Raw genomic sequence first — 23,852 nt, 5'->3', positions numbered from 1 at the left:
GGCTGGACCCGGGGTGCCGCCCCTCGCTCCTTGTGGGTCCCACCTTCCTCCCGGCTCCTCTCCCACCCCACCTCCCTTCCTTCCTCGCCGTTTCCTCCCTATGTCGCTCTTTCCCGGGGCTTCTCTCCCCGCGCTCCTCCTGGCTCATGGGGGCCCCTCAGGCACTGCCGTTGGTGGTGGGGGGCGGCAGCACTCCCGCCTCACGCCGGCTGCACCTCACTTGACACCACCTTGCCTTGCCTCATGGCTGCTTTGCCTTGCAACCGCCTCTCCTTGCGTCTGCCTTGCCTCATGCCCGCCTTGCCTCGCATCTGCCTCGCCTCATGGCTGCCTCGCCTCATGCCTGCCTTGTCTCATGCTTGCCTCGCCTCGCCTCTCCTCATGGCTGCCTCGTCTCATGCTTGCCTTGTCTCATGCTCACCTCGCCTCACGCCTGCCTTGCCTCATGGCCACCTTGCCTTGCATGCCCCTTCTCCTCACACCTGCCACCCCTCATGGCTGCCTCGCCTCATGGCTACCTTGCTTCATGCCCACCTCATCTCATGCCTGCCTCGTTTCATGGCCACCTCGCCTCGCATGCCCGCTTCTCCTCATGCCTGCCACCCCTCACAGCTGCCCTATCTCCTGGCTCACCCTCCTCTTGGCCTCAGCCATCACTAAACAGCCATTCCAGCTCCCGTGTCCCAAACATTGACGTTTTTCGGGTTTAGCCACAGACCGCCAAGGCCGCCTTTCTCTCCCCGGCCCTGCAGCACTGCGACCGGAGGCATTGTGGCAAGGAGACTCCCGGCAGAGCCTGACACAGAGCTGCTGCCCGCAGCCCCACATGCTGGCGGACGAGTAGCCCATCTGTCAGCGGCCAAGTTATCTCAGCTTTTTGTTTTGTTCCGCAACGACTTGTGTCCTTGAAACAATTCCTTCCCACATCCCCTGAATAACTCCCAAGCTAAAATTACACACACCACGGAAAGCAAGAAAGTCTCCCTCGTTGCAGACTGCACCAAACGAGCTGTGTGCAACTCCGAATCCGCTGCAGCCGCAGCACAGCTCTCTGTTTCTGTCATGCGTGCCCATTTCCTTCTTGTTCAGGTTTCAGCCTCTTAAGACTCACGTATATGTGTATGTGGGGTGGGGTGGGGTGAGGGAGAAGAAACGCTCACGTATATGTGTATGTGGGGTGGGGTGAGGGAGAAGAAACATAGCCAGAAGTGTTTTGGACCTTCAGATACTCAAACAGACAATAACCTAGCAGCCATGGGATAAATTTGAGATTGCATAAAGGGGGAGGAATTTGACATTTACTTTCTTCACATGGGAATGGCACTTTTCTGCATCTTTTGGTACCGTATGATGCATGTGGGATTTTAACTTTTAAAAGCAGCACCTCAAGCAACTTCAACACCATCTCCGTTTCACTTTTGCCCCATTTTAGGGAGAAAAAGGTGCTAGGGTTTACAAACGTTAGCCTGCCTTTTAGGGGAGCTGCTGCTGCAGAATTTTTCTGGGCATGAACCTATCAAACAACATACAAATATCTGAAAAGCCTTAGCTTTCATTCAGAAATTCTTGTTCAGAAACTGAAGCTCTGAGCACTCTTGGGTGGTACCCGCACCTGTGGAAAGCTTCATCTGTCCCAGTGGAGCTCCATGCCTGGTCCTCAGAACATGGCACTGAAAGTGTTGGGCTTCACTCTCTAAAGGCTTGGGATGATTAATAATGTCATGAATAATACCTTGTGATGATATAAATATGTGTTGATTATTATGCCATTCTCAAGCCCATTGGAGAACAAGGTCTCCCCTGGAAGAGATGTTTTACATACTTCAGACAAAAGGAGGGACCATGACCCAAAGAGCTAGTACATCCATAAACAAACCACTGTTGGAAAACACAAGGTGTGTGTATTACACCTAAACTGGGAGTAAAATGATACAGGTGTCTTGTAATCAGTTCATGGTGTGAGATTTCTTACAGCATAAATTCATCTTTAGATGATTGTGCTTTTGGGACCTAATGGCATAAACCACACCAATATTTTTCCAGCACTGGAGAAGAGCAAATCTGAAGGCTTATCAGGATGTTTGGATTACTTCAAACCCCTCTCTGAAAATGAGAATATTTGGAGTAACCTGCCTTTTCTTGGAAAGTGGAGCTCACGTTGTAGGGATTTTTGAAAACATCCATAATCTGAATTTGCAAGGGAGATGTAATTCAGATATGTAGGTGCAAATTAGTTAAGTAGATGTAGCATATGAAAGTAAAAAAAAAATCAGTGCAAACTTATGTCAGGAAAGATGTCAGGAACTTATGTCCAAAATGTCAGGAAAGAAATTGAAACCACCACAAGTGAAATTTAAAGACCTTGGAAATGTCTGTCTCTCCAAGCTAATGTAAGATAATGTGTGGAGAAAAGGGATGTTGCTGCTTCTCAGCATTGCCCATAATTTAGAAGTTCCTACTTTATTACTCTTATTCTTGCCCTTGTAAAATCTTTAAAACTACTCTGCTATATTGGTAGGGAAGTACTGGTTTATTAAGGGTTTTGAGACTTCCTTCTGTATGTTATCCAGCACAAAGCTGCTGTAAGGGTAAGGTCTACCACAGATGTCTATGCCAGCACTGGCATAAAACAGGAGGGGTCCACAATTCACTGGTGGCAATATATTTGTATAGAATAGCCAAGATAATACGAGTAATTATTTCCAGACTGAATAAATTGAATAAACGGGCTTTTAGCAAATCAGCAGTCACACAGCCTTTAACACTTACCCATCTGTGTGGCAAGCCAAAAAACTAATTAAAAAAGAAAAAATTAAAAAAAAAAAAGAACTGGAAGTGAGTTTTGGGAGTGGCCGGACGTGTCTCTAATAGCAGGCTCCAAAGTCCCTTTCAGACACTTTCCCAAGGTTTCCTGACTTCTTTTTTTTAACACCAACCTCTCTCTCTGTCTCTCTAATCAAGAGGAAATGGGTTTTGCATAGCTTTTGTCATGGCTTGAAAGTGCAAGCTGCAGTTTTACTTGAAATCCAAGGCTGCTTTAAACCAAACATTTTGTTTGATTGAAGTGTCACCATTGTCCCCCCCAAAATGGGTATGCTCACAGCCAAATAACATCAAGGCTTTACTTCTACAAACCAGAGGACCTAGCTTGGGCAAATGCAGTTCATAGAAGGTATTGTCTTCCTAACAACAATACTCAGCGCTTACTTAGTCTATCTGTCTTCAAAGTATCATGTTAAATCCGGTTAATCCTTTAGCGTCCCGCTAGTTTGACAAAAATGTTTTTAACTCCACTCTAAAGACAGGGAAACTGACAGATGGAGGCCAAAGATTTTCAGTTTGTGTGTCTAAATTGGTGTATCTAGATTCAAATGTCCAGACTCGGCTGGAGGCTCTGAGGGACAGATATTAATGAATTTTTTTTTCATGGATATGCTCAGAGTGCTTATCATCAGGATTCTGGTTTGAAAGCTTTGACCTAAGCAACTTGCTCACTGCAAATCATGTGAATCAGGAGGTGAACTGGGGTGGGAACACAGGAGGCGGTAGCTTCACTTCAAACGGTGCCATTTCTCTAGCACTGGTGGGATTATTTAGTAGGAGTGCTGGAGGCAGTTTGGGTAATACCAGGTTATGTAGGACATTTCCATTTGGAGGAGACCACTGTTCTGTGCAGGAGGAACGCATATGGACAGAGGGCATGGGGAAATAAGCTCAGCCTGCCTGCACCAAGCCAGAATAATCATATTTTAAAAGAACCATCTCCATCAGCTATGGAACAGGGTGCAGTGCATCCATCATCCGCTCAGTCCCTTCCCCTTATCAGCACTAGAACAGCAGTGTCAGGATCCATAAACCTTTAAGTTGGTTATTTGGGTCAACATAGTCCTGGGTGACACTACTTCTCTTTTCTCCCTGTCTCTAGTGATGCTGTTCATACCAGATTGTACAGATTGCTCTGTCCACAGCCCTCCCAAATACAAAACACATTTCTTAGTCTTATCGGCAGTAGCACTGACACCCAAAGTAGTAACTGAAACAACATGTTTGCCTGCCCAATACACTGAGTGCAGTGTCATCTCCTGGAGAAGAAGCCACAGGGAATTTAGGGGTTTTCAGTTCTAAACCACTATGCGTTGATAGCGACACAGTGACCAATAATGTCCTGCATGCTTTAGCTCTAGCTGCCTTTGCACATTTTGCCAATGGTGATTCCAGATTTGCTCTCAGATCACTTAACTGTGCCTTGCAGAAAAGGAAGACTGGAAACTGATGTGGAGGTACTGAACACCCACCGTTAGCTCCTTCTGTCGATGGGGCTGGCATCCCCGTTCCCCTCCTCTGCCAGGGCTGTTTGTGGTTGGACAGAGCAGAGACCAGGAGGCATCTGTGTCTCCAATCTGCCTATCTGTCAGTAGATAAGCTGACCAGGGTCAAGGCCAGGGTTCCTTGTAAGGCAAGCTAGAGCATTCAGATTTCACTTGCTTTGATCTGTAAACCATGTATGGAATTGTAGGACTCAATTATCCTAAATAAGGTCATAAAACATACTGTGATTCTTAGAGCTAGACCCTCATGTCATGCAACAAACCCATGGCAGAGCCTAAGTCACTGAGAGCAGATACCCAGGCTCCTGTGGCTCCTGCCACATCCATGAGCTTTCCATTGCTCCTCACGTATCCTAAGCATTTCCCTTGAGCTTAGAGATTTTCCCAACGCATTGTGCACACCAGGATTGTGCTGTACAGGAGAGGCAGAATTTTTCTGCAGCAGTGCTTCTAGCAAAGAGCACTATCAGCGTGAACAAAGCATCCCATCAAAATAAAGAACAAAGCTTAGTCCTGTAGCTGTTTTTTTCACTCCACGAAACATCCACCTGTAATAGCTATCAGGCTCCACAGAGTGGAGCAGGCTTAATAAAAATCAATCAATAATTCTTCTGCCTTACCTCTTCCGTAGTGCTAGAGTATTGAAGGGTAGTTGTTGGAATCCAGGCATTCTCTGTTACTGCAGATTTCAAGTCAAAGTAGAGATTTTCAATGAGATTTTTACTGAAGTGTTCAGTCACATTTCTGATGAACATCTCTGTGCTGCTCTTCAGCAGATTTTCAGGCCTAGAGGTAACGGCGTTTAAAGGGGGGGATGTAGTTCTAGTACTCCATACAGAAGTGTCTGCATCTTGGAGATCTAAGACAAATAAAGGAAAGTAATTAAAATCAACTTTACATTTTTATAAACAATTCTTTAGATGCCAATAAATGTGGCTGATATGACTTCTAAGTAGTTTAAGTGCACCTGTCAGTTCTATAGTTTTTTGTTTTCAGTGCAAACATCTTTTGCATCAATACCAAAGTCTGTACAAAACAAAAGCAGGAAAAAATTAATTTCCCTGAACATTCATACCATTCATTTTAAATACAGTCCATCATTGATTCTGAAGTGAAGGGTTGTACTTTGTCATTAACAGCACAATGTTTTCACTCATAGCTTTTTCACTTGCTTGAGTCTATCGAACAGCATACAGTTTCAGCTTTATATGGCCAACCCCCCCCCTTTGTAAGTACATGGGCCAGATTCTCATCTGCCTGTTGTTGGTGTAAGTTCAAAATCTGGCTTTGTTCAAGATAATTTGTTCAAGATAATTTGTTCAAGATACTTTTTTGTTCAAGATATTTGTTCAAGATAAGTTCCTTGTGCCCCCATGGGACATTCCTCTTGCATTTTTAAATCAGTCCCATGCAGAGACCATGCTAACCTCTGACTGCTCTCTTCCCAAGGTTCAGCTAACAATCGTATCAGTTAACTGAAGTGTCTGCAAATATAATGGTGGATTTGCTTTTTTAGTCACGTATCCTTCAGAGAATGCCAAAGTTGCAATTAGAGTGCAGGAAAGATTTTACTACACATTTTTCCTCCACATTTTCATGGCTCTTCCTCCCCATTGGTATGTATTTAATATCCTTTCTTTGTGGCTGTGAGGGCAGGGTTCAAGCTGTGGTGGCCTCTACATCTGGTAGCATCACATTTCAGCTAAGCGATTGGAATTACTCACTGGCCCCTTCTCCTCACAAAAAGCTGCCCTGCCATTGCTGGAGCACAGCTAGTGTGCATTGGCTCAATGCCCAAGACACTTTGTCTGTCCTTGAACTGGGGTCTCCAGCATGACAGAACCTTGTTTTGCTGCTGAGCCACTGGGCTGGTTGCCATTTATAACAATTTTAGCTCACAAACCCTCTAAAAAAAATGTAATGACTGGGTTAAATTGCAGCAGAAGCTTCCAAATGTAGTTACTTGGTGTGCAATTATGATGTCTTAGCAGGCCAATGTGTGATTACCTTTTACCCAAAGGATCAGTGGGTGAGCTTCCATGAAGTCAACATGATGGGTTTTTTTGTATATGTGTAAATATATATGTTAACATGTTTATATAAAGAAACTTGCAGTACTGTCATTTGCATCCAGAAATAAAAGTGAGATTGTAAGCCCTTGTAAGAGACACTTTCATGCAAGTGTTTCTGTGCTTGACAGCACAGTGCGTTCACCTGGTATGCGGTTTTGGATCCTCTTGAAAATTATTGGTTTGCTGGAATGGGTTAATACCCACATTAAATGTTTCCCCTCCTTTTATCTAACTGTGCTTCTCTGGGAATAAAAATCTCCAAGTCTCCATTTAATTACAAAAAATGTTGATCAAATATTTTTCCAAATCAAGGCACTGAAAACAATACTACAGATCCAATTCTGCTCTCTCTTACACCTGTGCAAAGGGTTTCATCGAACCCTCAGGTCTGGTCCAACAGCACATGATCATCCTCATGCTGCTGCATTTGCAGAATCCCCAGCAGAGTGCCTATGGTGCAGAGTCTGCTGTGGTCCTACGTCACATACCTTCATGGCTCCCACCAAAAGGAGAGGGAAGAGTCTGGCAGGGGCAGCCCTGTGCTCAAGCTGTTGTCAGCTGCTGAAATAAACCCATTAGCTAACACGTAGTCTAAATTCCATGTCAGTCATTGTTCCTGGGGATCTCCTATTAGTTGGGGGTCTCTGAAAGTCTGCGGTAGGCAACTAGAACTGCTAGCCCCAAGGACTTGGAAAGAATTAGGCCTTCTGGCTCTGTGCCTCTCAGATATCTCCAACTTCAGCAGGGAGTAGAACTTACTGATAGAAAGGCAGCTAAAAAAAAAGTACATCTGAGTGGTCAGCAGCTGCTTAGGAAAAAAGGTCACTCAGTTGGGTTCCTAAATATAGATTTACACACCCAACTTAAAAACACATTAAAAAAAAAAATCTTGGCTTTATTTACAGACAAATAGCAGCGATTCCAACAGGAAGACGTTTGCGTTCCAGTGCAGTTGTGCTTTAGGAAAGCTGCTGCTCCATAAAAGGGAAGCTGGTGCTGCCAGCAACATTTGCGGAACTCAGCAGCCAGGGGATAACCGGCACTCCTGGTGCAGGCGCCGAGGGGAGAGCTCGACCCTCCTGGAAGCGAAACGCTTGGTCCTCAGAAATGTCCCACCAGCCTGAGGAGGTACCATGAACAAGCACTTGGTCACTGCACAGCCCAACTCCTCTTGTTAAGCTCCGGGCTACCCTGGGTTTCCAGCTAAAGGATCTTTCCCAGCAAAGACTGTCATTTCCTTTCCATTTCCTATGGATGGAAATGGCTTGTGCATAGCACTACACCATACTGGAACTTCAGATATACATACCAGCACTTTCCATGTATCCTACACTGGACTGATTAATAGGGTTCATATCTGCCCTCACTTCAAGAAAATCAGGATCCAGGTTTATATTCTCTAAGGAAAGCCACTATGGTCCTAGCATAAGGACCCTCATAGGCCTTCTTCAATAGCAGGCACTTATAAAAGAAAACTGCATATTTTAAGACCCAAGCAAACAGATTTCTACACAACTTCAGTTCCAAATTTTTAAACCAGAAAAAACTCACCTCCCGTCTGGACATCAGTAAAGTACACAGGAATCTCAACAGTGGGATTTTTCAGAAGTGTTTAGCATTGTTCTAGCAGTCTCTTTGGAAATCGGTCATAAAACTGTTCATGGGAACAGAACTGCAGCACTGACACTGACGTTGATCACTAGTGGCTGAATGATATACAGTGTGTGAACATACCATTGTAATCATCAGTAGCATACCCAGGAGGAATTATGACATTTTGACTAAGTGCATATTTCATCCATGGGGTGTACTGCAGACTGCATCCATCTGCACAGCAGCAGGCCGCTTACAAGAAAAGGAAATCCATACATTTTGCATGTATGATGAGCAAAAGTGCTGATTAGTTGTCAAGTACTGAGAACCCCACAGTGGTGCCTTCAGACTCAGACGAGCCAGCATGGTGCAGCTTTCTGAAATAGCTTGCATCGTACCAATCTGCCTGCCCTATTAAAGAACAGTTTCAGAAAACTAAGGCTGAACTGCTAGTGAAACATAAATGAATCAGATATCTATTGTATAAGAAAAAATACTCTGTAAGACAGCATCTAACTCACTGACAGCAAGACTTGAAACTAGAAGGGGTTGTTTTAAGTTCTCTGTATGTGCAGGACAAAATGAATTATCTTTTTAGCTGTCTAACTACTTGTAAATAGACTGCAAAAATAAAGACTCTATTTAAAAAACATACTTCAGATTTCTGTTGTATGTACGAGTGTGGCAGAAGAACAAAATCCACTAAATGTCCTTTCTTTCCCATTCAATGTAGACCTTTTAAAAACAGCAAAACCTATGCTACTTCAAATTTTTTTGCCTTCTTTATCTGAAATGTTGTAGAAGTTAGTGATGTTTATATCTCATGTTAGAGAGGTCAAACGTCTCCAAACTCCAGTCTAATCTTGAGCTGCTCCTTTACTTGCTTGTTTTTGAAATGCTGAAGTAGCCACTTAAAAGCTCTTTCAGCACCAGTGGTAGCAGAACATCCCAGATAACTATGGTGATAATACCATAGCTCTATCAGCCCTATTTCTGACACTCTGGATAGCCCCAGCTCACCATGAAGTGGATTTTTGGTCACTGAAAGGTATCTAGACTCCATTAACTCCATGGATTACATCTTTACTGAAGAGAGCTCAGGAAGGTAGCTACTATGTAGACACCTAGGACTTGATTCAGTTGCCTAAACATGGTTGCTTAGTGCAACCTGAACTGCCCTGGGGCATCTGAGACATCTGCTCAGGGCTCTCGTAGCACCTATGGGAAACCTGTGTCTTTCTGGGTAGGCAGTCAGAGGTCAGGTGGGATATCCTGGAGCATCTCAAATGGCAAAAAGCACCTATGTTGAGACAACTGAAATAAGCCCTTCCTTTAGACACCTACATTCAGACACCTAGAAGCTGAAAACCCACTCCAGCTTCTACACAGAGATCCATACAAAATAAAGGGAGAGAATGTAATCATGAAAATTACCAGTATAGGTGTCTGGAATTGGCATCTTTGTTAGCACTAGCAGAAGATGAAATAGTAAAGCAGGACTTGCAATCCTCCTGATTGCTCTGGGAAGCTGTTCATATCGTTCCATTTTTTCCCTATGAAAGCAGCTGAGCTGATTTTGTTCTATACTCTCTGCGCTGTGGCTCACTGAGACTTCGAAAATTTACGAAAACCAAAGGCCTAGGCTACACTGCAGATTTTTCCATTTCTTTTTGCAAAATGTAAAAACACATTTATCTTTGAGGTTCTGTCAGTATTCTATTGGATTGTGTACAAGGTCTTGTAATTATGTCCAAGGATCTGACATTGATGCCTTTCTTTTTCCAGGTGGAGCTGAGCAAAAGTGGTCAGCCATGTATTGCTTTGACCTAAGAAAGAAGTTTCAAGTCATTTTTGGTATTTCATGGGTTCACATAGATGTTAGCAAACTCTTTTACTTACAAAATCCTATAAAATAGTAATTCAAGGAGATAAAAATGGGTTTGAGTGAATGTTTTTTAGGAAAAAAGTTGTGGGTCAACTCGAAGGTGGAATGAAAATATTGATTCTCACTGTTCTAATTTATCCTGGAGAAATTTGTAAAGGTTACACACGCAAAAATCCAACCTGTTGTGAACCTATGGATGGATTGTTGCAGTCATTACAAACACTAAAGGTGTGGAAAAAGTAAAGCCCAGAGATATTAACATGATCGCAAAAATGGGTAAGAGTTTCTGCCTTTTCTGTGCTTCTGCCACCTTTCTTCGGTGCTCTTCTGCTTTCCCAAGAGTGCCAAGAAGATGTACGTGTCTTCTCTTGCCATGTTCTGCAATTGCTACTGCTGCTCCAGTGGTTCGGAGTGTGCTCTGAGCGTGCACTGCTCTGGTGTCTTCTACCCTCCATCTCACCCACTGAAGTGTCAGCAGTGGGATGTGAACTCAATAAGCTCAGGTTCTGATATGAAGCAGGTAAACTGAAAATGGGATAAGGGGAAGAGAGAAGCCCACGTGAAAGAGAAGACACGGGCCAGAAACTGGGGTAGAAAAGGAGGAAGGGTTGTGGAGGTAACAGTTTGAACGTCAGATGGCACATCAGGCTTCGGCTCATACATAGTATCTGATATTTTGTCTATTTTAGACTGCAAACAAAACGAGATAAAAAGATGCTGTATTTGTTATTTGAATTCCTTGTCCAACTTGTTTTATATCTTTGTAGATCCCACTATGGTTCTTAAGTATTTGGCACATAACAGTAAGTAATAACACCATTGTCCTCCACAAAGTCAACTACTGTTTCAAATGGGGCTTTGTCTTGATATCCACAGTTCTAGGATTTTGCAGCTACAATCCCTTCAGGGGATGTCCCAACTATGTATGATGTGGTAGAAGAGAAATGCAATACAGAGCATCATATTACAAAACAGTTCATGTCACCTTCTGCATCCAGACTGCTCTACAGGCTGTGTGACAGTGTCCAGATCTCGGTGAATAACTGCAGCATACAGCTTGGACTTGTGTCTCCCTGTTTGAAGTCATTCTCCACTTAGTGAATGATTTTTGATCTGCAGTGGTTTTGAGGCTTGGTAATATTCGGGGTGCCACATAGCATTGCCTCTGTTCTCTAATTGGATATTTTATTGAAACTAACCTACCCAGAAGAAAAGAAGCTTGTAAGAACTGCTTACACAACTCAGAAGTGACACCAGCATTAGTGTGTCAGCATTAGCGGTGCTCTGGGTACTTTCCAGACATACAAGAGGAGACGGGGTTTGTTCCGCAATTGTTATTTGCATGCAACAATTTTTGCTCTTTTCAGTCATCCTGCCTTCTACCCCTTCACCTTCCCCATTTTTTCCTCCTCCCCATTTCCATTCCTGTCCCTTCTCCTGGATCCTGGGCTTAGAGAAGCTCTGACCTCAACAGCCGGCTAGTGAAAAGAAGGCCATAGCACTACAGAGACTATTTCTCTCTCTGCCCAGAATTTGCTCATGAATTTGATGAGAACTGAAGTCTCACCATCCCAAGGGAGATTGATACCTCGTGGCCCTTCTTCATGTTAGCTGTTTCAGCCAGAGGCCAGATTCAACCACGGGTTTGTGTGAGAAGGACTGTCTGCTGTTAGATTTAAAGAAGTGATCGCTGACTGAACAGAGATGGGATACATATTTAAACTGATCTTGATTTCCACAGGGAGTCCTTTAGGTCAGGATTGTAGCAAAAAATGTATATCCAAACACATCTCAGATGGCTGATTTGAAATCCAAATCCAAGCTCAGACTTTCCCCAGGCTCAGAAAAATCATGCTTGGCGTTTGAGTTAGGTCCAGAATAAAAGGTAGTTGCAGTTGTTGGGTTTGGAGCTTGTACTATATCTGGGCTGATAAGATGTTTGGGATGCAGTTCAGGGAGTTACTCCTTTGCCAAAATATAACTATTTTTATGAGTACTATGAAAACAAAGGGTAAATTATATCAAAATATCGTGTTAGTCAGGAGTAGAAAAACTTACAGCCATTTCAGCTCCAAAGACTTTGCTCAGTTTTTACTATCTTAGCTAAATATAGACTGAATATGTTATTTTAGGCTGATCCACTGCTGCTTTCACTTAAAGTAGACAGATGTTCTTAGGAGACTAATTTTACACATCCAACACTGAAAATTTTGACATGCATATGGACGTCAAGACCAGCACTGTGGGCATTAGATTTTGTTCTTGTAGTACTTATTATTATTATAAAAATTAATCTCTTTGCACTACTTCAACTCTTTATGAGTTGCTTATATACCTGGAATTCTTAGTTAGGTATTGAGGATCATAATGTACTGTTGATTTTTCAGCAGAGCTTCCCAGAGCTGTCAAAAAGGAGATAACTGACACAGTGAGACTCTTAAAGTGGATCTACAGGCCTGTCTATGGAGAGAATTTCAGGAAAATTAAGGTAAATTCATTAAATGACTGAGCACAGTAAATAGATGAGAAGGTGCTTTAATACCCCATGACAATTGTCTTACTCATTGGTCTTAAATTGCTTCTCCTCTGAGGATGATTAAGAAAAGGATGTAAGGTTACTTTAACTCTGTTAGGCCACACTTCATCCAGCAATCTAAAGAAAATAACACTGCCTGCGTAACTCATCTTAACTTTTCACGGTGTCTTTGAATAACCAAGCCATACTCACCCTATACACAGGACTTCAAATGATTTTGCCTTTTTAATCTCTAAAATATATGGGAGGGCTGGAATGGCATCTTGGCCAGTTTTCCATTCCCTGATTCTGCAAGCTGTTCTTTCAGACCTCCACTCAGGTGAGCAGTCCTGCTGCTGTGAGTAGAGTTCTGCAAGTGCAAATTTGCTGAAAAAAATGGTACCCTGCTTTACAACGAATGGGAGGCTAGAAAGGTTAGAAAGAACAAGGATTTTTTTAAACATTCTGAAAACTTGGCCATGTGCAAAAATATTGGGTCATAAAACATTTTTTTTTAATCCTGCAAAGACAAGAATAAATTGAGCGTTCCCCAATAAAAAGCTTAACTCTGCAGGTTGTTCTTATTTACCATGAAGAAGTGCTTAATAGCGCGCAAGAAGAATGTCAACAAGATTGTCAGGAAGGATTGACAACAGGACATCAAGGAAAGTGTTATTAAGCAGTACTCAAACCGCTCTATCTTCCCTTTTGCTATGGATATGGTAACATATAACCACACAGGTGTATCAACACATCTATAAGTATGTGCACAGACCCATGCATCTCAAAGTGCTATTGCAAGAATTTCTGAGATTTTTGATTCAGTTCACTATTTTCAGGATTTTGAGTGTTCTCATATATATTGCATCTAAGGGAAAAGTGACACTGTGTAAACACGTGAATGTGTAAGCCATATGTCTGTTCTAATCATGCATTTGGGTTAATCAGAGAAATAATTATGCATGTGTTTGCTTTTCAGATGTCTTCTTGCTCTTGACAGGCTGAATCTGGATTTGTATGATAAAATGAATGGGGAGGAGAAAGACTTCTATACATCCATATTTTTAAAAAGTACTAGGAATTAGTACCCACAATTCTGTTTAAAAGTGAAAAAGGAAATGACACAAGAATAGTGAGCTGAGCTTACACATAAGCACTTTGATCCAAAGATTGGGAGTAGAGAGAAGGAGAGACATCCTGAAAATATAAAATGGCTTAAAAACCCCACCAGTTGTGAGAAAGACAGCACTCATCTCGGCTGTTCTGTTTATGGTTCTCTAAACTCTTTTCAACTATGAAAAACATTTTTCTGTGTGAATAAAATATCATCATTTTTAACATTTGAGTTAGCATGAAAGAGACATTTTTGTTACCAAAACTTTCAGGATACTTCCTTGAAGGAATAGCTCACCTTGCTTTGAGCACAGATTTACATAAACAGGTTTTCCCGTCTCGCTGGCTTCTAGCTGCATCCATGTATGAAGGTATTTCTTACTCTGCTTGGCCATTACCTTCTGACCTTGCTTTGTGAGAAAGAGCGAGCTGTTGGCCACCTTCAGGAGCCCGTCCTCCTCGTGGCAAGTCCACCTGACTGCCTGGGGACAATCAACGATGATGCTGCGAGATGACAGGGCAGAGCGTGTAGAGATGCTCAGGCACTGGGCAGATTTCACATGGAGGAGCCTGTCATCTGCCGTCCACTGCCACTGCTGGTTGAGGTTGGTCATATTGCACTTTTCCATAATGACTCCTCTTTTTTCTGAAAGACACTGCTGTTTCTGGACATGGATAATCAGAAACCCTTCTGGAAGAGGAAAATTCCAGAAAAATACAATAGATTACACATAGTTTTTTATAGATTACACATAGTTTTTTAACAAAAAGCGAATTCTTGATGATTTAAAATATATCAGCAAATAAAGCTCTCTTCCCACTTTCTATATGTTGAACTTTTCATGAACTTTCCACATGTTGAACCTATTTTAAAACAACCCGAACGTACAACCCACATGATGCAAGTGTTGGTAATGTAAAGAGTGAGAATGCAAAAAGCAAACTATTGTGGCAAAGGTCACCTTGACCTTCATTATATATAAAAATGAAGAAAAAATTAAACTGGATGTAAAAGAAATCCAAGAACTATTAACTTTAAATACCAATTCTAAACACCTCACTTCCCCTACTTGAAAGCATACAGAGATCTACGCAAGCTCTCAGTCTTTTTTCTGTTTTACAACACAGTCTTTTTACAATATAATTTACTGTCTGGAAATTGTTTTAGTAAAACTCATAGTGTTTCTGAAGAAAACACATAGGAGGACATTCCCAAATCTGTATGCCTCTCGGTGCCTGTGCCGTTACAGGAATGGAGGCTCTTTACTGATAGGAAGTACATCTATTTTACTGGATTTACTCCAATGTCTCTAGCCGTTAGTTTTGTGACCATCCTAATTCACGTTAGATTAGTTCTTTGTGCCACCACGCTTAAAGATCAACACCAAATACTCAAATGAAGAGAACTACAATGCATTCATCAAAAAACCCCAAAGTTACCAACACAAAATCCATACTTGTTATAGAACACGGAACTGGATATTTCAAATGCAGCCTCCCTGCCACATCTTGTTTCGTTTTTTCTCTTTTTATAATCTCAGTTACTCAAACATTTCCAGCCTCATTAGTTACAAAGTGCTAAACCCAACATGTGTATTTATTTCCCCTCGTTGAGATTTGTCATCTCCCTGTTTTTACAGACCTGGGTATTTTCTAACTAAGCATCACAGAAAGCTCCTGGCTCTGGAAGTTTCACAAAGTAAGAATAAAAAATAGGAATCTCCCCTTCGAAGAGCTTGTCCCAAAGCTCAGCTCCTGGGTTGTCTAGCAGGAGATCTTAAAAAAAAGAAGAGGTATCTCCAGCATAGAAGGAGACAGTTTATTTTCCTTTGGAAAGAAATCTAAACAGAACGGGCTACGTTGGCCCTGCCCCCCATTCCTCTTGTATGAACCCAAGCAAAGAAGTGACTCGGTTTTTGTAAGTTGCCAGCTGCCCCGGAGGGCTCTGCTCGGCGGCAGAAAGAGCAATACGGCAGGGGGGAAGTGGAGAGAGACACTTACCTGAGAACGTCAAGGCAAGACAGGTAGAAACCAGGACGTGAAATAAAGAATCCATTTTCCCTCTAGCAACTCTCCATGCTTCTCTTAAAAAAACCCACTTCAGATAAGTGAAGCGAAGGCTAGGAAGGAAATGTGCCTTCACAGGGGGAAAAAGTCAGTGACGAGCACTTCCTTCTATTCAATTGTTTTGGGGAGTTTTACACCACTTTGTCCTTTCATATGATTCTTCAGAGTTTACTAGTTGCTTTATTTTGGAAAAATACAAGCAAAAGAGAGAGGTTTTCAAACACCCAAACACTAAAAGAGATGATGTTGAATAAAGAAAAGGGATTATACTTTTGTGTAATTCGTTGCCTGTGAGATATTACAAGTCTGCAGGTGATCTGGATGGTGCTGTATAAGTATATTCTGTATTATCCAGGGAACAAACACACATTTTTTTGTAACTATATGTAATATTGATATTGATACTTCTAACTCCACAAGTTCTAAAAGCCAAGTGGAGAGGGGGAGGAGAAGGGGAAGAGGAGGAGGCAAAGCTCTGAGGTCTGCACCGGGTCTTACAGAAACTCCCCCTGAGGGATCAAGCGATGCTGGTTTTGCCTTCCCATCAGGTGATCCACCTTGCTCCATGTCAGTGGGAGATTGCCCGTGTCCTCTGGATTGGCTCTCCAGTGGTCTGAAGCCATGGTGGAGGCTAACCAAATTGTACTGGGCTGTCCCTGTTTATGGGGGTACAAGAGTGTGTGGTGCATTAACTACTCTAGGCAAGAATAAAGACTTCAGTAAATATTTTATATCAAGTGTAATTTATTAGCAGTATGAAGCAAAGTCAACATCACTGCATTAAAAACTCATTATACCCTGTAAACAGACCTCCCAGTGCTGTAAGTCATAATGCCAACTTTGCATTTCTCTTAAAAACAAACTCCTACTGAACAGTAAAGGAAACAGTCATAGCAGCATTTTCTTTCTTGTATAACCTGTCGTGAAACAGTTCATATCACTAAAGGCATCTATCTCTTACTGAAAGAGATAGAGCAGATAAACAACATAAGCAAAAAATCCCGTATTAATAAAAGACAGACAAATATTTAAAATCCTTACCATTTAATATATGCTACAAAGTTTCTTTTAAAAGTAAAATGACTTACGCAATTTACAAATACACTGGATTTGGGTCTGTAGCAGAAGCATGTTCTAAGACAATCAACAGTATAGGGTAAATACATACACACTGAATAACAGACATTGTGCTCTGCAACTGCTCTGTAAGACCTACAGTAAATACACATTTAATAGTTAATAGTATGAAGAACATATATTTCCATATAAAATATTAACTGCTTTTGAATATTTTCAAAAACAAGACTCAGTTTTTTTATTATCTCATCTTCTTTTTTTTTAATCCATAATTGAAGACTTGCAATTTTAGCAGCAAGAATATTATGTGGCCAGGAAACAAGCTCACCACATAATCAGTAATAGCACTTTACAGTACAGTTGACAGTCCATTCACAAGACAGTTTGCAAACGTTAAAGCATTTATACACTTGATAAACATTTCTTCTGTGGAAGTTCCAATGTCCATCTGACTGCAGCAGTAGCACATACATACATTCCATATGGCAGATATCAGTATTACAGAATTTAACCCACCTTTAGACATATACGTGAAATCCGTGTGTAGTTTCAGTACGGTACCTTCTTTATAAATCATTTTTGGGAAGCTCACAATACATTCATATACAGTAAGGGTCCAGAAATCTCTATACTTTTGCCAAACCGTCCACAATCCTTTCAGAAGTTGGCCTCAAAGCCGCTCTTCCCACTGCAGTAAACTTGAAGAAGCTGCTGGTAGGTAATGAAACAAATTACCTCGAGAGACTGACATTCGGTTTTACCCTCCTCGGCTTCACTGGACAGCTTCTGCAGAAAGTCTGCTTTCATACAGACTCAGTGCATGGTGCACAAATTCATACTGTTCGCTGGTCTGAACCATTCCACCCCTGAAAAGGAAATATTGGAATGAAATCTTATTTCTTATGAATGCAACAACCTCCAGCCCCTGCCAACCCCATGACCACCGGATAATGCAAGCCCTTTTCCCAATTTTTGACTTGAAGTTTGCTTCAGTAAGTGGGAGATCTGCCTGAGCAGAAGTACTTTCTTCATAACTTACGCCATCCAGCACATGCCCAGCGTGAACCACCATTCCCAATTCTGTCAGGGTAAGAACTAGAGAGGAAAACATCTGGCATCTACATTGTTAAAACCGACATTTCAAATTCAACACATTCATAGAGAATTTTGCTCAGTCACTTGGGCAAGGAAGGCCAGATACACAGATGCAGCATTACTATTGATGGAGCAAGGGAGTATTCAGAATCTGGCCTTTCATTTTTGTCCTTTACTGAAAATGTAACCTTTGGTGACCCTCAGATCGCCTGTGCAGAGAACAGCTCTTCCTGTCCTCTTTCTAACGCCTGCAATGCATCCTGTCTGAACGGCAGCCACCTAAGAAATTTTACAGCAGTGACTCATTTCAGCACCAACAATACAAAAGAGCTTAACTCGACCATAAAAAGGACTAGTTACAGCCAGCTTGGATTAGATGCCTACGTTTAATACATTAACCTGATAACAATCCCTCTTTCAGGTCTAAGTATGGGGATCAAGTCCAACATCTCCAGTGCCGATTGCCGTGTGGTAGGAAGGGGATGATGTCCTACAGGAGGTAGGTGTGATTTTTAGTAAGAGTGGTACCATTCAGCTCTGAAATTAAACTGAGCCTCTTTCTGACAGTACTAAGGTCTCTCAGGTCTCACTTCTCGTGGAGTGAAGCCTCAAGTTTACTTAATTCCACTTTTATTACCTCCTCTGCCAGGGTATTCAAAGCTACCTACTCTGCTTCTAGAACCAAGCCCCAGTTCATCCTCAGTGTACCCTGGAGCAGCTAGTTGCCTTTGGGGGGATGAAAGAGTATAGTGGGAAGGAAGACATTAAGATGTGTATTGTATTTGGCTTCAGCTAGATCTTCATTGAAACAATCAAATTCATGAGGGATTTGGATCCAGAGCAATGTCGAAGCCAGGCATCTTACAGGAGAAGGTCTGACAAACCCCCATGTGATCTCTTCAGACACCCTAGGGTCTACTGATATACAAAGCTATATGAAAAATGGTAAAACTGCCTCAACAAGTATTGTCCTTTAGCATTAGAAAATGTTATCTACAACCATAAGGTCCTTTTATTTTCCTCAGTGCTACTGGATGGTTAAATGGCTGTGGCAGGAGAAACATAATTAAAATAATACCTACTTCTTTAAGCAAGTAACCAGCTGTCTCTGCTCCTCCAGTGAGCTCGGGCAACTGTAAAACACCTTTTAGTGAGCTGCATGTCTGTTATGATACGTTATTCCTAGGAATTAAATCACAGGCCCTTAAATGGTCCCATCCGGTGCAAATGCAGCAGCCTCTTGGCTTTGCCAACAGACATCCACAAATTCATAACTCTTGGCTGCCTGCTGCCTTCAGCTGCTCTCCTCTGTGCCTGTCCCCTGCCTGGAGATCCAGCGAGAGTCTAAAGGTGATGGGAGGGCTTTGCTTTGGTCTTCTGTGCTGCTTAGCCTCCTTCCTTCCTCCTCACTGCTGCGTCCTGCCCTGCCCACGCAACCCCTTCCCAGCCAGCTTCCCTCCCTGTCTCTCTCATCAATGTTCCCCCAAGATGTGCTCTAAGGGAGTGCATTTCCCAGGTTAGATCTGCTGTGGGGAAGGGGTGGAGGAAGGGAACATATCCAGGGAGAAGGACTTGGCAGGAAGGGCAGGTTAAAACAAGTTTGGCTGCACTAGGCTGTTTGTGGGGGTGATCCTTGCTGCTTCCTCTTCAGTGCTGAAGTAACATACAAAATCCCCAAGAAAGCATGTACAAGCCTGGCTGGGGCTGAGCCCAGCACTACCGCATTTGCCCTGTCCTAGCAAGCATAACGGAGATGTTACGGTGCTTCTGAACCCTGTATGGGCAAACAAGTGCACGTCCCTGTCAGCTTAGGGGCACCTGAGTCTTATACAGAGGTTCAGACAACTTGGCCTTGTCAGTGCTATTATACACGGGATTCATAGAACCATAGCATCACAGAATGGTTTGGGTTGGAAGGGACCTTTAAAGATCATATAGTCCAACCCCCCTGCCATGGGCAGGGACATCTTTCACTAGATCGGGTTGCTCAAAGCCCCATCCAACCTGACCTTGAACACTTCCAGGGATGGGGCATCCACAGTTTCTCTGGGCAACCTGTTCCAGTGTCTCACCATCCTCGTAGTAAAGAATTTCTTCCTTATATCTAACCTAAATCTACCCTCTTTTAGTTTAAAACCATTACCACTTGTCCTATCACTAAAGGCCCTGGTAAAAAGGCTTTCTCCGTCTTTCTTATAAGCCCCCTTTATATATTGAAAGGCTGCAAAAAAGTCTCCCCAGAGCCTTCTCCTCTCCAGGCTGAACAACCCCAACTCTCTCAGCCTTCCTTCATAGGAGAGGTGTTCCAGCCCTCTGACTATTTTCATGGCCCTCGTCTGGACACACTCCAACAGATCCATGTCTTTCCTGTGCTGAGGACTCCAGAGCTGGACGCAGTACTCCAGGTGGGGTCTCACGATAGTGGAGTAGAGGGGCAGAATCACCTCCCTTGACCTGCTGGCCACGCTTCTTCTTCTGCAGCCCAGGGTACGATTTGCTTTCTGGGCTGTGAGCGCACATTGCTGGCTCACGTCCAAATTTTTCACCTGCCAATAATCCCCAAGTCCTTCTCCCCTTTGTTCTTGTGCAAGGCTCACATTTAATAGCAAGGAATTATCTGTGTCCCTAAGACATCGGTTTGTGCAAAAGGCTGCGTGGAAGAGCACTTCAGGAGGAAATCTGCTCAAGGAGGGAGGTTTCCTCTCCCGTGTCCCTCGTGCCCAGAAGGGATGTACCCACAGCTACGGCACCTCCGGGTGTGCAGCCTTCGTCCTCTGCCAGCCCACACTGCCAGCTCCTCTGCAAGCTGCTGGGCTCTCTGCTTCTTTGGGACTCTCTGGGGTTGTGCTCGGAAGAAACAGCCCCTGGTATCCTGAGGGCTCGGGGACTGTGACCAGCTCTGCCTGGGCAGCCACAAGGGAGGGAAGGGTCCTTTACCCTGCCCTCTGGCTCGCTGCTAGTGCAGCTGGATGCAGTTTGCTCCAGAATGAATGTGATGCAGGGTTTGGGATTTTTTTTTAACCTGAAGTGATTAGTCAAAACACTTAAACAATGAATTGACGCACACTGGAAACTCTTTTCATCCTGTCTGAGGAGCCAAGAGCAAAGTTATCGGACGTCATTCCAAGAATGTGCCTTTAAGGTTAAGAATGTGCAAAGTTTCTCGATATCACAGTAAGTCTTGAAGACGCCTCACATCAAACATTTCCTGTTTCTGTTGCAAAACATAAAAAATGAACTGGGAAAAAAAGTAAGCTGAGCAGACCCGTGGGTCTGTCTTTCTATGAATCCGCACTGAGCATGGCTGTATCTCCATCTTGGGTCAAGATTTTGCGTGGGTGGTCCATTTCCTCATGTTAGCTCAGCACAGATGATTACTGCCAGATCCATTCACCCCTTAACTTACACTCAACACCTAAGAAGAAAGTGGCATCTGGACATACCTTACCTGGGAACAGCTCTCTCCTGTCTCATTACCTGTTGGAGCTCTATTTTAAACTCTGTTTCCAGAGGGGCTACATAGGCAGTTAATTAAACTATTTTTCAGCGTAACTTTTTGCCACCATCTGCAATTTGTCTGGATGCTTGTTTGGTTCTCACTGAGTGTGCTGGGCAATGGGAATGTTTTGGTAAATCACTAGAGCATCACTGCGAGTCTCTCAAGCGCAGCTCTTTTCTCCTATAGCTCAATTCACTTTGGTAGAAATGTGGCCATGGACCCATGTGACAAAAAGTTCACACACAAGTGGATACCATCGAGTGTGTTTGTTCCATCAGTAGGTCTGCATTTGGACGGTGCAGCTCTGAGCATGAGCAAGCCTGTCTGGGATCCTAGTGGAGATGAGGTATCAGAGATGAAATGATTCAGTGTACCTCTTGGGCAGGTTTCTGGCTCCTAGGTGGTCAGATAAAACCACCCTTTTCTGATGAACTCTCTTTTTTCTGTTTTGTGAGGGCAATCTGATGTACAAAGAATAAATTGGAGCTCAGCTGCTGGCCAGCATCATGAGGAAGACAGCCTTGTCTCTGTTCCTGCTCTGCTCCTGGTTGTACCCCATTGCTAATGTTGGCCACACTGGTAACTGAACATAGCAACACAGCTATGGCCAGAGCCAACTCTTGCAGCCATGCCTAGTGGGACGCTCACACGCCACCTGCCAATAACCACCATGTCAGGACTGGGTCATTGGGGAAGCTGGTCTCATGGAGCTTTGTCCATGTAACAGTGATACTCGTCCACTTTATGAACCCACCATCTGGTTGGGCTGGCAGTGGCTGCTGTAGTCTTAGGGGCTGCTAAGCTCTGCCTTAGCAATCCTTGCTATAAACTGACTGCCCGGTAAGTGAGATCCATTCTGCAATATGGCCAATTGGAAAAAGGAAAGAAAAAGAGTTTTTGGTTACTGCGTTTTGCCCAGAAAAATGTCTGTAAAAATTAAAACACAGATATAGTTTTTGTCTCAGGCAATGCCTGAGAATATGAAGAGCTGAGGTGCCTTAAGCAAGATCTCTGGAGTCTATTTATATAATCTGAAACTCGAAAAAATACAGAAATGCACAAATCACGACTTAACAATTTTTATAACAAGCTTTGTGTCACTAAGATTGCTGTTATGAATGTTTATATTTGGGTCACATTTTCATTCTCTTTCCAAGTTTATCTAGGATACTAATACATATAAGAAAGTTCATTAGTCAGATACACTCAATGGAATTGTGTTGTCAGTTATAATGCTGAAAATTTGGATTATTTTTTCTATGGCTGAAATAATGACATAAAAACTGATGTAGCTGAGACCAGAGTTTGCTTCCACTTCTCTACAGTATTTGGGTCACATTTTCATTCTCTTTCCAAGTTTATCTAGGATACTAATACATATAAGAAAGTTCATTAGTCAGATACACTCAATGGAATTGTGTTGTCAGTTATAATGCTGAAAATTTGGATTATTTTTTCTATGGCTGAAATAATGACATAAAAACTGATGTAGCTGAGACCAGAGTTTGCTTCCACTTCTCTACAGTGGAGTGTAAAAGCATTAATAAAAAGCTTATCTTATAATAGAAATACTAAAATGGGGGAGAGCACTACAAACCTTTTTCAATAAGATGAACAGATAGTTGGAACAGAGTGTTGGAAATTTGGAGTTGATAATTTAAAACAGAGTAAGCATTTTTTCCTCAGCTCTTCCATCTTTTTTGTTGCTGAGATTTTTAGGTCAGGAACTCCCCTTGGAGAATTTTACACTCCAAGTGGCTCATGTGGCACTGTAAGGATGACATTACAATCTCTAGTATGATGAAGGCACGTGGGAGGGGAAGGCAGAGGACGTGATCCATAAACATGGTCAACTATATGGATTCTGGTCCTTCTGCATTTCGTGGTTCCAGTACCTTTCAGAGCTCTTCAGAACACAAAAATCCTGTATTGTCCCTTTGACCTGAGCTCTTTTTCAGCATTTGCACCCTTATGGGTTGTTTCCATTTAAAGAAGAAATGTATGTCAGAAGCAGTTAATATACTTGCAAGGAGATTATATGATTTGGTACCTACAGCAGGAGAGGAACGAGACTTCTATATTCTTGGTGCAACCCTGTTTATTTACTTTATACAAAGTCCTGTTTCCCCAAGCAGAACAAGAAAGAAAAGTACAACCAAACCAGCAGCTTCCATTGTGCACAATACCCACATCCTCCTTTCCAACACAAATCTCTCTTCAGCCATGGTTTCACAAAACAAAGCACTCTGCAACAATGCTGGCTTACAGTGTTCCTGCTCCCAAGCTGTGAATTCAATCATGGAATTGATCTGACTTAAGAAAATTCTGCAACAAATGCCTTCCTATTTTCTTAAGCTGGGTAAGTTTGCCAACGCAATTCAAAAGGACCCCCAGCACAGCTGAGGAAATAGCAACAGCACCAGATTTGGCTCTCTCCACTGCATACAGAAACTACACACTGAGTGAGCCTGGATGTCCCTGTCAATCCAGGTGTCCTGATTTCGGCAGGGATAGAGTTAATTTCCTTCCTAGTAGCTGGTACAGTGCTGTGTTTTGGATTTAGGATGAGAACAAAGATGATAATGCACCGATGTTTTAGTTGTTGCTA

General features: G+C 42.7%; 2 protein-coding genes across 2 annotated transcripts in view; both read right to left on the bottom strand.

The window, feature by feature from the left end:
* PTPRB (protein tyrosine phosphatase, receptor type B) overlaps positions 1–15,568 on the bottom strand; it is a 62,811-nt gene extending 47,243 nt beyond the window's left edge. The window contains exons 1-3 of the mRNA XM_009273214.2: positions 15,508–15,568; positions 13,805–14,197; positions 4,949–5,187 (exon numbers count right to left, since the gene is read on the bottom strand). Coding sequence (XP_009271489.1) covers positions 4,949–5,187; positions 13,805–14,197; positions 15,508–15,562 — 687 coding nt within the window. The 5' untranslated portion in view covers positions 15,563–15,568. The remainder of the gene's footprint in view (positions 1–4,948; positions 5,188–13,804; positions 14,198–15,507) is intronic.
* Positions 15,569–16,306: 738 nt separating this feature from the next.
* PTPRR (protein tyrosine phosphatase, receptor type R) overlaps positions 16,307–23,852 on the bottom strand; it is a gene marked incomplete at its 5' end in the record, with an annotated part of 144,098 nt that continues 136,552 nt past the window's right edge. The window contains one exon of the mRNA XM_009273213.1: positions 16,307–17,516. Within this exon, the coding sequence (XP_009271488.1) occupies positions 17,423–17,516 (94 nt within the window). The remainder of the gene's footprint in view (positions 17,517–23,852) is intronic.

The sequence above is a fragment of the Aptenodytes forsteri genome, unplaced genomic scaffold (assembly GCF_000699145.1).
Source record: "Aptenodytes forsteri isolate BGI_AS27 unplaced genomic scaffold, ASM69914v1 Scaffold366, whole genome shotgun sequence".
Lineage (NCBI taxonomy): Eukaryota > Metazoa > Chordata > Aves > Sphenisciformes > Spheniscidae > Aptenodytes > Aptenodytes forsteri.
The sequence above is the reverse complement of the archived record's forward strand: the minus strand, read 5'-3'. Positions and strand labels throughout refer to the sequence as shown.